We start from the raw sequence: 11,386 nt of genomic DNA, 5'->3' as shown, positions 1-11,386 counted from the left end.
TATATGTGCTCTGCAGACCTGGGAGCATGAACCTAATCAAAATGATGTCGCATTTTACAAAAGGGCTGTGGGCAATAGATTATATTACACTCACTTTCTGGCGGGTCCAAGCCATTCTAATAAACAATTGGCTAGACAGGACAAGTAATGAGTGTATGAAAGACATGTTCAGACAACAGGTTATCATGCCTTATGGGGCAATTTACAACGTTTGTTCATTTCATTCCTCTCAATATTGATTTAGATAGAACATAGGAATAATTGGGGGAAGCATATAATAAATTACAATAATGCACAGCCCAACTGGAAAAAACACAAGCACAGACCATGGTAGAGCAAAAGCACAAGAAACTGCCTCAATGTTTCAAAATGACCCAATTTAAAAGACACCATGCCTCCTTATATCCTACAATGTAAGGATGTTTAATTCGTGAAATGAAAGCCATCTCTGAGTCTATAATGGTGTAATTAAAGCCATTTCTTATAAAGCACACTACGTAATACTAGCTATATTCTATTTTATTGTGCCTCCATGTATAAGACTCTAATTATGCCCTTAGTACCATAATAGTCCAAGCTAAGCTGGTGAAATAAGCTTACAACACGTGATGACATACAGGCTAATGCATTAATTGGTTCAAGGAGTAATATGGTAACAATGATTGGGTCATTTGCTTGCCCTGGTTAACTGGAAAGCTATACTTTATTTCTCAGATGACTGAACTACTTACTTATGCAGGTATCATGGTCTCTAATATACAGAAGGTCACCTTTGCAGCTACAATCATAGCTGCCCCATGTATTTTTGCAACTGCACTCTGAGCACTGGCAAGCTACCTTTTCTTTGCATTCATTTATATCTGAGCAGCAAGTTATTAAAACAAAAAGAGAATTAGTAGGTATCTGCCTCAACATACCTTCACACTTATCAACACCATCTCCCCTAAATCCAGGAGGACACTTGCATCCACTTGTCTGTGTGTCCTGTAGTAGTGGAAAGAGTAAATATTATTTTCCATTGAAGTCTATATGGTTAACTTCCAGTTGAGTAGGATAAGAGCTCTACCAGACAAGCAGAGAACATCTGTCCATCCTGGGTACTATGCCAGCAACCCCCATTATTGATTTTGCACCGTCCTGGCCCGGCAGCTGGTCAAATAGTTATTTGGGAAAAATATTAGATCATTAAAGCATCTCACTCGAAATGGTTATTAGGCAAAAGTAACTAGACACATTACCTGATAACAACAACTAAAGATGATGGAAAAATGATAATTCTCTCGAGCTGAATGAAGGGGAAGGTGAAGAAATGCTTTTAATGTTACAACTTAGCACTGAAGAGACAGATTGATATGTGCTTCACATAAGCTTCAGTAAGAGCACTAACATGTGCTACCACATTGGCTTGTGCTTCACAATCTAATTTTGGCCCTTGTGACCACAAGAACAACATTTTAACCAGCCAAATTTATTGAAGATAGGATATCTACCTGAGGGTGAACACTACAGAAAGGCTGGGTCTAAATTAGTCACTGCATTCAGTGATTTCAAGCTTGAAATTTGAAATTTGCAGACCTTCAACTCTAAACAAATGTCAAGTTGAACTTTATGCCTAAGTTATTCAAATTCAATTTTTAATAGAAGTAAAAAATCTAATTCAAAAAACCAAACCTACATCCCTAAATTTGTACCTTTATTAATTTTGAAAATTTTATACGTTGAGCTTCTAAAATTTAATGCTGAATTTATTACATGTTTTTCACTGCAAACTTCATGTTATAGTTTTGCGCTGCTGAACTTGGTCTCTGAACTCAAACAAAAACTCAAACCATGTGATATAGGGACCTAATGCATTTGCATTATAGTTGACTTAATGCATAAAAGCTCGCATAACCCTTAACCAACGGAAACATGTAAATGAAGAAAAAATTGCTGAAGATATTTAACAATTTATGTCAGTATTAGTTAATTGGAATCGTGTGGTTGAATGCACCCTATCCATAAGAAAAGCACCTATTTAGAATTGCACACCTTATTTCATGTATAAGTTGCATTTTAGTTATATAGGCACTGCTTAAAAACTTAACCCATTGATCAGCAAAATAAGTATTCAAATTTTAGTGCAACACAATTATTTTGTTATTTGGCATAAAAAGACACTCCTTCACTAAACATTTGGAAATTTACTACTAAAAGAAATCTTCTGGCAAAACGGGCAAGCAGTCTTCTTCTATAGAAGCTTCCACAGCATTCACGGGACTCACTTTAAGAGCCCTTATTAAAGAAGCTCTGTTCAAGAAGGTCCTATCCTTCCAACTGTCAATTAACCTTTCAGGAAACTAGCACATTGCCTAGGTAACTTTTATTTGATAGGTTGCATTAGGTTGGGGGCTCCAGACAGGATTCAGATAGCCGTCATGTCACTCTACAAGAATCACAGTGCAAAATGACAAAATGAGAGGGTTCACAGAAAGCATTTTTGGCACCACTGAAATAGAACAGGGGTGTTCCCTCTCCCCTCTTCAATTTAGCTTATAGACAGATCAGCATGAGGATTACCTTCAGGCAAATATAGGACCAAATTATGGTCATTGTCTTATTTTCATATAACATATTTGCTTTGAACTCTGCTCCATAATCAAAGGCTTATGGCCCAAACAATTCACCACCATAGATCTTAATATGCAAAATAATAATAACTGTAGAGCCTTAATACAGTAACCTGCGCATTGACAATGCATGTTTTTTTTAACAATCCTATGCTAATAGAATTACCAGTACAATTACACATACATAGATAACATTATCCCTGGGAATAAATCAACAGCTAGAGCTGAAATCGTAACAGTCCAGTGAATATTTTCAGAGAAATGGTAAACCTGTAAGCAATAAACCTAGATACAAGCATAGAAACAAATATTTCAGAAGACAAGGACTTGGATACAGACGGTCTTGCTTTGACAGACTAACTGGCCCACAAGGGAAGCACTTCGATACATAGACATAAACAAACCAGACAGAGACCAAAACATGACATAGATATATGCAGTTTTGCTGCTAGTTTTAGATAAAACAAAAATATTCAGAAAAGCTATCTATTTGGATGGTGAGTCGACCTGAATGGTACCAAGATAAACATCATTTTCTTTAGAAATTGTGAAATCTAGGTCGGCAAGTATTTTGGCCAAAATGTTGACCTGTCCTTAAGCTTCCTAGTCTGTTTTTGCATCTCATAGATACATAGTGGTATCTCTTACTGAGTTTTTGAGCGTTCCACATACATGCTTGTGCCATATAATCTAAAGTACTAATTAAAACCTTCATTTTCTTTAATAATAATTTTACATCGGTTAGAAAACGCACTGCAAACAAACTGAATGATAGAAGGCTGGTCCAAGAAATTGCAAGTGTGAAAAAATACAGGGCTACTAGTAGATTATGTACCTACAGATTATGAATATAATCCAGGAATGAAGGAACATCTGGAAATCGATGTATATCCTCTTCAGATGTAGCTAGAGATATCTGAAAACAAATGATGTCCCCATCTTCAAGCTGCATGATTGACATCACCACAAATATAGGAAATAATATAGTGAGGGAACCATACTTAGTAACAAGCTGCATTGCATGAATTTTGAATAATAAATCCCCTCACTGACCCTTTCTAAAATAAATAGAGATACAATAATGATAAAACAAGTGTTGACAACAATGGTATAAAACTGAACTAACCTGGCTAGATCGAAAAGTAATTCTCTTTTCAATGGGTTCACACATGACATTTGGTTCAAATTTGATTTCCTACATATTACAACACCCAATGCATAAAAAATTAACCAATGGATCATAGACAACCAACAAACTAGGTGCAACAAGGATCCACAGATACCTTGGAATAAGAATGCTTATAATTAATTTGCCAGCACCACATGACATCGTCACTAATTAGTGTCACAGTATCCAAAAGCTTTTATTCAACTAACCTCGTAAAGATCAATTTCCTCATCTGGTGGAAAACCAGCCATGGCATTCAGCTTTGTAATAATTTCTATTGGCTTGCCCAGAGCCTTGACAAAAAGCCTCCCAACATACCTGAAAGACAATATTCTATTAGGCTGAAATAAGGCAACTAAATTCCGATAAAAAATCCATATTTGGAAAAGTATATGAGTGGAAATAAAATGCACATTGCATACCATTGTGAGAACAGTTGAATTTTTCAATCAGTTTGGATTTCCAATGAATGAACCTGCAAAGAACAATCCACAGATTCCTTCACTTCCCAAGTAAGGGCGACGTAAACTGTCTATTTAACATAATGCTGGATAAATCAAATATTAGCATACAGTTTTTTAAATTACAATTTGAATTCTTAATTCAACAACGTTACAACTTACATTTCTGCATGACAACAGTGTAATGACCTGAAACAGATCTCAATGTACAGCCCATGGATTACTGACTTAAATGACCAATGAGAAAGAGCTCCTTGAACAAAGATGCCTCTAATTTTGAATTTTTAATTCAGCATTATATTTTTGCATGGCTCCTCTTTTGATGTGAATTGTGCCAATTAATAGCTTGCTCGCTCCGTATATGAATATGGAACCTCGCTTCGGAAACCATTATTGAACACCTTTCGAGTTCTGTTGATCCCCTTTGGTTATGCATTCACGTTCCCTGCTCACTCTCATAGCTATCTACCCCTCTGCAGCATTGAAATTGGGGCCATTTGTCCCGGCACTTAAGAGTGGATCTGGATATTGTGCATTTCGTCAAGCTGCCCAAGAATCAATAAGGGAGGGGAGCTGGAGTTGATGTTTCCGAAGTAACCGGTGGGGAGAGCAATTCAAGTCATTTAGAAACGAAGAAAGCTCCAAAACCGGAAGAGGGTCGTTAAGTCGTATCCGTTGACAGAGGCGAAGAGTGAATCAATGGGGCAGAACCCTGGTAAGCTCTCAACTAAGAAATGACAATGCACCATGAAATTTCAAATTTAAATAAAAATAAGAAAATCAATCGATTTCAATAAAAATAAAAATGAAAATCGAAACTTTTATCCACCTTGTGGGCCCTACATGAGGGCCATGTGCCTAACACCTCTCTCTCCATAGCATAACACATGCAAGCTCTACAGCATGCCACCTAAGGTTGCATCAGGTTAACATCTATGATCAGGCAGATTGAAACCTGAAACCCGAGCAGGAAGATTGAAACTAGTGTAACATCTGTGATCAGGCTAACATCTGTGATCAGGCATATTGAAACCTGAAACCCGAGCAGGAAGACCCTACAATGTAATGTAACGCCACCTAATAAATCTACCACAAAGCTCTTGCGAAATGTTGCTGCCAATACTGCTGAAATAATACAATGCTACGTATATGAATATGGAACCTCGCTTCAGAAACCATTATTGAACACCTTTCGAGTTCTGTTGATCCCCTTCGGTTATGCATTCGCGTTCCCTGCTCACTCTCATAGCTATCTACCCCTCTGCAGCATTGAAATTGAGGCCATCTGTCCCGGCACTTAAGAGTGGATCTGGATATTGTGCATTTCGTCATGCTGCCCAACAATCAATAAGGGAGGGGAGCTGGAGTTGATGTTTCCGAAGTAACCGGTGGGGAGAGCAATTCAAGTCGTTTAGAAACAAAGAAAGCTCCAAAACCAGAAGAGGGTCGTTAAGTCGTATCCATTGACAGAGGCGAAGAGTGAATCAATGGGGCAGAACCCTGGTAAGCTCTCAACTGAGAAACGACAATGCACCATGAAATTTCAAATTTAAATAAAAATAAGAAAATCAATCGATTTCAATAAAAATAAAAATGAAAATCGAAACTTTTATCCACCTTGTGGGCCCTACATGAGGGCCATGTGCCTAACACCTCTCTCTCCATAGCATAACACATGCAAGCTCTACAGCAGGCCACCTAAGGTTGCATCAGGTTAACAGCTGTGATCAGGCAGATTGAAACCTGAAACCCGAGCAGGAAGATTGAAACTAGTGTAACATCTGTGATCAGGCTAACATCTGTGATCAGGCATATTGAAACCTGAAACCCGAGCAGGAAGACCCTGCAATGTAATGTAACGCCACCTAATAAATCTACCACAAAGCTCTTGCGAAATGTTGCTGCCAATACTGCTGAAATAATACAGAGACCCACAAGCAGCACTAGTTCGATTTTCACAGAAGGGGCGTCGGCGAGATTTGATACCATGATGAGGTTGTGCAGAGTGGAGACGCAATTTTGGCTATTTTGCGACCCTAAGTTAGAAGAAGAAGAAGAAATTAGGATGCGAGTCTTTCGGCCATGGAGGGAAGGTGATGGTTTCTCCTATGGCAGAATCGATGAGGGCTATGCGGCCATGAAATAACACAGGTAAAATAGCAACCCCGTGTTAAGCATTGATTGTTATGGGTGAACATATGAAAGCAAAACAGAATATCGTGTATTGATCTGTGAAACATGAATACAATATGTAAAAATATAGTAAAAGAATCAATCTTCTTACCTGATTATAGTATGTCTAAAAATTAATAGCTCACAAGCGTTCCATGGTTCTCAGCTGCTGTTGTTGGTTGATGAATGAATACTTGGCTTGCCTTACAAGAAGATCTATGCATAAGCCATGGCTGATGATTAAAAAGATGGAGAAGGACAAAGCGAAGCTGATATCACCTTTTCGGCCATGGAGGGAAGGTGATGGTTTCTCCTATGGTGGAATCGGCCGTGAAATAACACAGGTAAAATAGCAACCCCATGTTAAGCATTGATTGTTATGGGTGAACATATGAAAGCAAAACAGAATATCATGTATTGATCTGTGAAACATGAGTACAATATGTAAAAATATAGTAAAAGAATCAATCTTCTTACCTGATTATAGTATGTCTAAAAATTAATAGCTCACAAGTGTTCCATGGTTCTTAGCTGTTGGAACCGGTATTCACAACTGCCGAGCTAAGATGGGGTACGCGATCGCCAGAAGATACTGGGGGATGGGCTTCGCCACCGAAGCCGTGACTACAGCACTGAAAACGGGATTCAGAGAATTCCACGGAATCAAGGGAATTGAAGCCCTTGTGCTCCCTGAAAACATGGCATCGACAAGAGTGCTGAATTTGCATCCACGAGGCGCGGTAGCACGAGCGTTTCTTGGTCGAGTGGATCCATTTGAGCCAGAACCAGCTGCACTCGAATCTCTTTGAATCAGAAGGGCCTACTGGTAGGGCAATCGAAGGAGGGAAATAGGCGGGTTGAGTGAAGTAGGCAGAAGGCGAGACTGAAAGCGGGTACCTGGTCCAGATTAAGCAACAGTTAATTCAGCTCCGCCATGCATGGACAGCTGCAGCACCTGCATGCAGAACACCTGCCTGCCAATACGCCCAAACCAAAATTGCAAATAATTCAAACTGCAAACAATCCAAACTAATGCTAAGTAACGCTAACATTAATATACGAAATCCTCTGACGGTCAGCAATAATAAACACGGCTAAGGAAAATAGCCTAAGCTCCGGCCTCTCCCGCCTCGGGAAGAGGCCAAATAAGATGGCAAACCAGAAGACTTTGGTCATCCTGGCACGGAGCATTTTAAAACTTTGCTCTAACCACCGCATTCTCCGAAATAGCACTTCGAATTAATGCTAAATCAACCCAATCGGATTACTATAGTCCCTGGCCATTGCCAGATGGCAGGGACTAATAATGATTCTGGGCTTCCCGAATGCAATGTGATCAGGTCTAAATTGAAGATTCCAGTTGATAACCTGACTTTTATTAATCAACTATTGGGAGAAACTAATTATGAAATTTGTATAGAAAGATTACCATTCATCGATTGTTGAAAAGAATTCAGAAATGAAAATTGGGCAATAATATCACCAATCTTATTATTACTCATGCCATTCTACCAACTCCAAAAATCCTTATCTTCACATTGTTTAAGGTATGTATAAGTGTGGGTAATATCAGATTATTACGTTATCCATATATCTTGTTGGATAAATCTTTCATTACTTACTCCAGAACCAATTAAAAATCTTCTCTTATCTTTAAACAACCAATCATTATCATTCACTTGGATGTTTCCTTTCCCAATTTTTTAATATACTAATTTATATAACTACACTAATTTAATATCAATTAGTATATATCATTTTAAAACTCAATTTTTAAAACCCTCCGTCAACGAAAATAAAATTTGTCAATTGATCTTGAAAAAAGAAGTTACGCCTCAGCTAACAAAAACCACACCCTATTAATTATTATCGTTAGCTTATTATATCTTCTAACAGAGTTTCGCTGAACCTACCTATGCTTATTATATCTTTAACAGAGTTTCCCCGAACCTACCTATGGACACCCAATGGGCCTGACGTAACCTCAACGTGGAGAGTCTCTTTTATATCTCCCACACTCAATCTAATGTAGCCTCAACGTCCCGTCTATGTTTTTGTATCACGCACTCTCTATTGACCATCTGTAGATTATGTCACTGTCACATCTCTCTTCCAGCGCTGCGTAGTTCAATATGTTTTGTCGCGGCTTCGTTGGATTCTATTGTACCACTTCAATAACAAATGCCCGCTGCTAATGGAACTAGCATAACGAGGTTTCAAATTTGTCGGAAATTTTGGTAAGATTTTGAAAAAAATTATGGTGTGGGTCAGGGAGACCTGGCAGATAAATCTACAACTCCTCGACATCAAACCAGGTGTGGCCATATGTCCAAATGAGTAGCGCTGTGACTAAACAAATGAGTGGAAGTCATGTTTCCTGCCTTGGATATTTCTGTGATGGGGTACACTGTGATCAGAGGGCAACAATGTTGGTGTACATGCACTAGCTGTAGACTAGCCGTAGACTTAGACTAGCTGTAGACTAGTTGTGCTGGTGTACATGCACCTAGATTAGGTCCAGTGAACTCATTGTTTGCATGCATGCGGCACAGCACACTTAGCTTTAGTTAGCTTTAGTTATTGCATGCACAACTAAGCTTAACTTAAGTGCTTTTATGTATTTATACTAAACCTCATAATGTAGATTTACTTTTCATTCTTTCTCAATTCTTGCTCGCTTTCTTCTTTGCCTTGCAAGCTTGTTATTGTTTTACATATCTAGATCTATCTGTGTTTCTCAAAATCTTACATGGTATCGGAGCACAGGGATTTGTAAATCAGTGCACAAGCAATTTATTTGCAGGTTCAGAAGATTGAAGCAACAACAAAGAATGGAGTCTAAATTGGAGTTTCCACCATCGGCAATTCTCACTCCATATAACTATTTCGAATGGAAGCCAAAGATTCAACTTCATCTCAGAAGTAGAGGCTTATTTCGAATAACCATGGAAACGGAAGTTGAACCAACATCGGCAGTGGAGAAATCAAGATATTTCAATCGCATGGACGAAGCCTTCGGCATCCTATGTTTTTCTATTTCTCCGGAACTGCTATTTTATGTTGAATCATGTTCAACTCCAAATCAGGTATGGAAAATTTTGGAAGAATTGTTTGGAAAACCAAATGAAATGCTTAAAATGGTAGAGGATTCAATTGCAATCTATAGAAATTGTCATGAAAGCTTTAGCTTAGAACCGGAGGACCCTCATGTCGCCAGCCTGTACGCCACCAACTACGTCCAAGGTCTCCAAGAAACCGACGGTGGTGAGTACGAAGACGACGATCCTCTGGATTCGATTTCGAACTTGCGAGAGATTGAAAGGCAAACAAGCTTACAACCCGATGATGACCAAGAGTTCGAATTCACGGGTTTCGTCGTCGATCAACTGGTCTGCGCGGGAAGCACGAATATCGTTGAGGGTTTGGACGCCCAAGAAAAGGGCCACCCCGATAGCCCCGATAATGAGTCCTGGACTGCCAACAAAGCGCAGAAAGTGGCCGCTGCCAAGGTCCGCCGTGCTCAGGAAGCTGTGGTGAACGGGCGTCCCTTCTCAGAAACCCTCGTCCAGGTTCTCTACAACCTCAACGACCAGCTCCAGACCGAGGACATCGACATTCCTCTCACGCAAATCCGTCCTATCAAGAAGATCGCCATCGTCGTCGTCACGGGCGATCGCGGCCTCTGCGGCGGTTACAACAATTTCGTCTTGAAGAAGGCCGAGCGCCGCATGGCGGAGCTTCGCGAGCTCGGCATCAATTACACAGTCGTCAGCATCGGCAAGAAGGGCAACTCCTACTTCAATTCGAGTCTCATACAGGCCGCCGCGGAAAGCCTAATGTCGTGCTCACCAACTGAAGCAGGAGGAGTTCCTCTCAGATTCACCAACGATCTTGACATCGATGATTATGCGCTGGAACGGCCCCCAGATTGGGTGGTCCGAATTCGCCTACACGTCGCCCATGGAGGGCCAACCGGTCTCATGGCGTGGGACACCTCGGCCTGGCCTTACTACGACTCGGCTCTCCAGACGCCGTCGGGTGACAAGGACAGCAATTATCTGCAGGCCTGTAACGAGAAGGGTAAGGTGTACATGGCTACCCCGAGCCCTTGGTTCTTCAAGAACATCCAGAGCGATAGCTGTTGCTCGTCGGCGTGCATGAATTCCGACGAAAATAATTGCAATTGCCAAGTGAAGGGCAACTATCAAGGCCCGGGCCTCTGGCTCACCCGATGGCAGCAAATCATAAGCCTCAACCCTCCCCTTGTCGAGATCGTGACGTGGAACGACTGGGTGGAGAGCTCTTACGTGGCACCTCCGCTCAGCGTGGCAGCAAGCGACGTGGCGAGCTTCACCCACCGTGCGTTCCTGGACCTGGGCGAGCATTACATCCGATGGTACAAAACGGGCAAGCAGCCCTCCGTGACTCAGGATTCACTCTACCTGTTCTATTATACGCACTCTAAGAACGCCAAAGCCACGGCGGACCTAAGCGATGACGTGTACGTGACTGCGGTGTTGACTCAGCCTGCCAGCGTGGTTTTGACCTCTGGCAGCGTTTCGAGGACATTTAGTGCTTCCGCAGGGATACAGACGTTTAGTATGAGTTTCAACGAAGGGCAACAGTCTGCGTCGTTGAAGCGCGGAGGAGCAGTGATAAAGAGCGTGAGTGGAGGCATCAAAATCAGCACCAGCGACATCTCCCGCTTCAATTTTAACGTTTATTCCACTTCTGCATGATCATATCATGAAGATTTATCTCTATTTTTGCATTATATTTGAGGGGGGTTTTCTTCCCACTGGGTTTTCCCTCTTTCCTCATTTTTATGCATTGTATATGGGTACCTAAAATGGCCGTGTTGCCGGGACTCATTCATTATTGCATCACACTCACCTAAGTTACGCTTAAGGGGGGGTGTTGGTGTACATGCACTAGCTGTAGACTAGCCGTAGACTTAGACTAGCTGTAGACTAGTT

At 40.8% G+C, this 11,386-nt stretch overlaps 2 protein-coding genes and 1 long non-coding RNA gene across 3 annotated transcripts; 2 read left to right on the top strand and 1 right to left on the bottom strand.

The window, feature by feature from the left end:
- Positions 1-768: 768 nt before the first annotated feature.
- On the bottom strand, positions 769-1,315 carry LOC149208571 (uncharacterized). The gene is made up of 3 exons (XR_016252139.1): positions 1,067-1,315; positions 918-984; positions 769-860 (listed from the first exon to the last, which is right to left on the bottom strand). It is a non-coding gene; the product is annotated as an uncharacterized LOC149208571 (long non-coding RNA).
- Positions 1,316-6,658: 5,343 nt separating this feature from the next.
- On the top strand, positions 6,659-7,219 carry LOC149208570 (uncharacterized). Its single transcript, XM_089398383.1, has 2 exons — positions 6,659-6,754; positions 6,917-7,219. The coding sequence occupies exons 1-2, from the start codon at positions 6,659-6,661 to the stop codon at positions 7,217-7,219; spliced, it is 399 nt and encodes a 132-aa protein (XP_089254509.1).
- A 2,328-nt stretch (positions 7,220-9,547) lies between these two features.
- On the top strand, positions 9,548-11,149 carry LOC149208569 (uncharacterized). The gene has a single exon (XM_089398382.1). The coding sequence runs from the start codon at positions 9,548-9,550 to the stop codon at positions 11,147-11,149; it is 1,602 nt and encodes a 533-aa protein (XP_089254508.1).
- The last annotated feature ends 237 nt before the right edge of the window (positions 11,150-11,386 follow it).

This window comes from Pinus tabuliformis, chromosome 1_2, assembly GCF_031772625.1.
Source record: "Pinus tabuliformis cultivar Carrire ecotype Pingquan chromosome 1_2, CPIR1, whole genome shotgun sequence".
Classification (NCBI taxonomy): domain Eukaryota; kingdom Viridiplantae; phylum Streptophyta; class Pinopsida; order Pinales; family Pinaceae; genus Pinus; species Pinus tabuliformis.
This window is presented reverse-complemented; position numbering and strand designations above follow the sequence as displayed.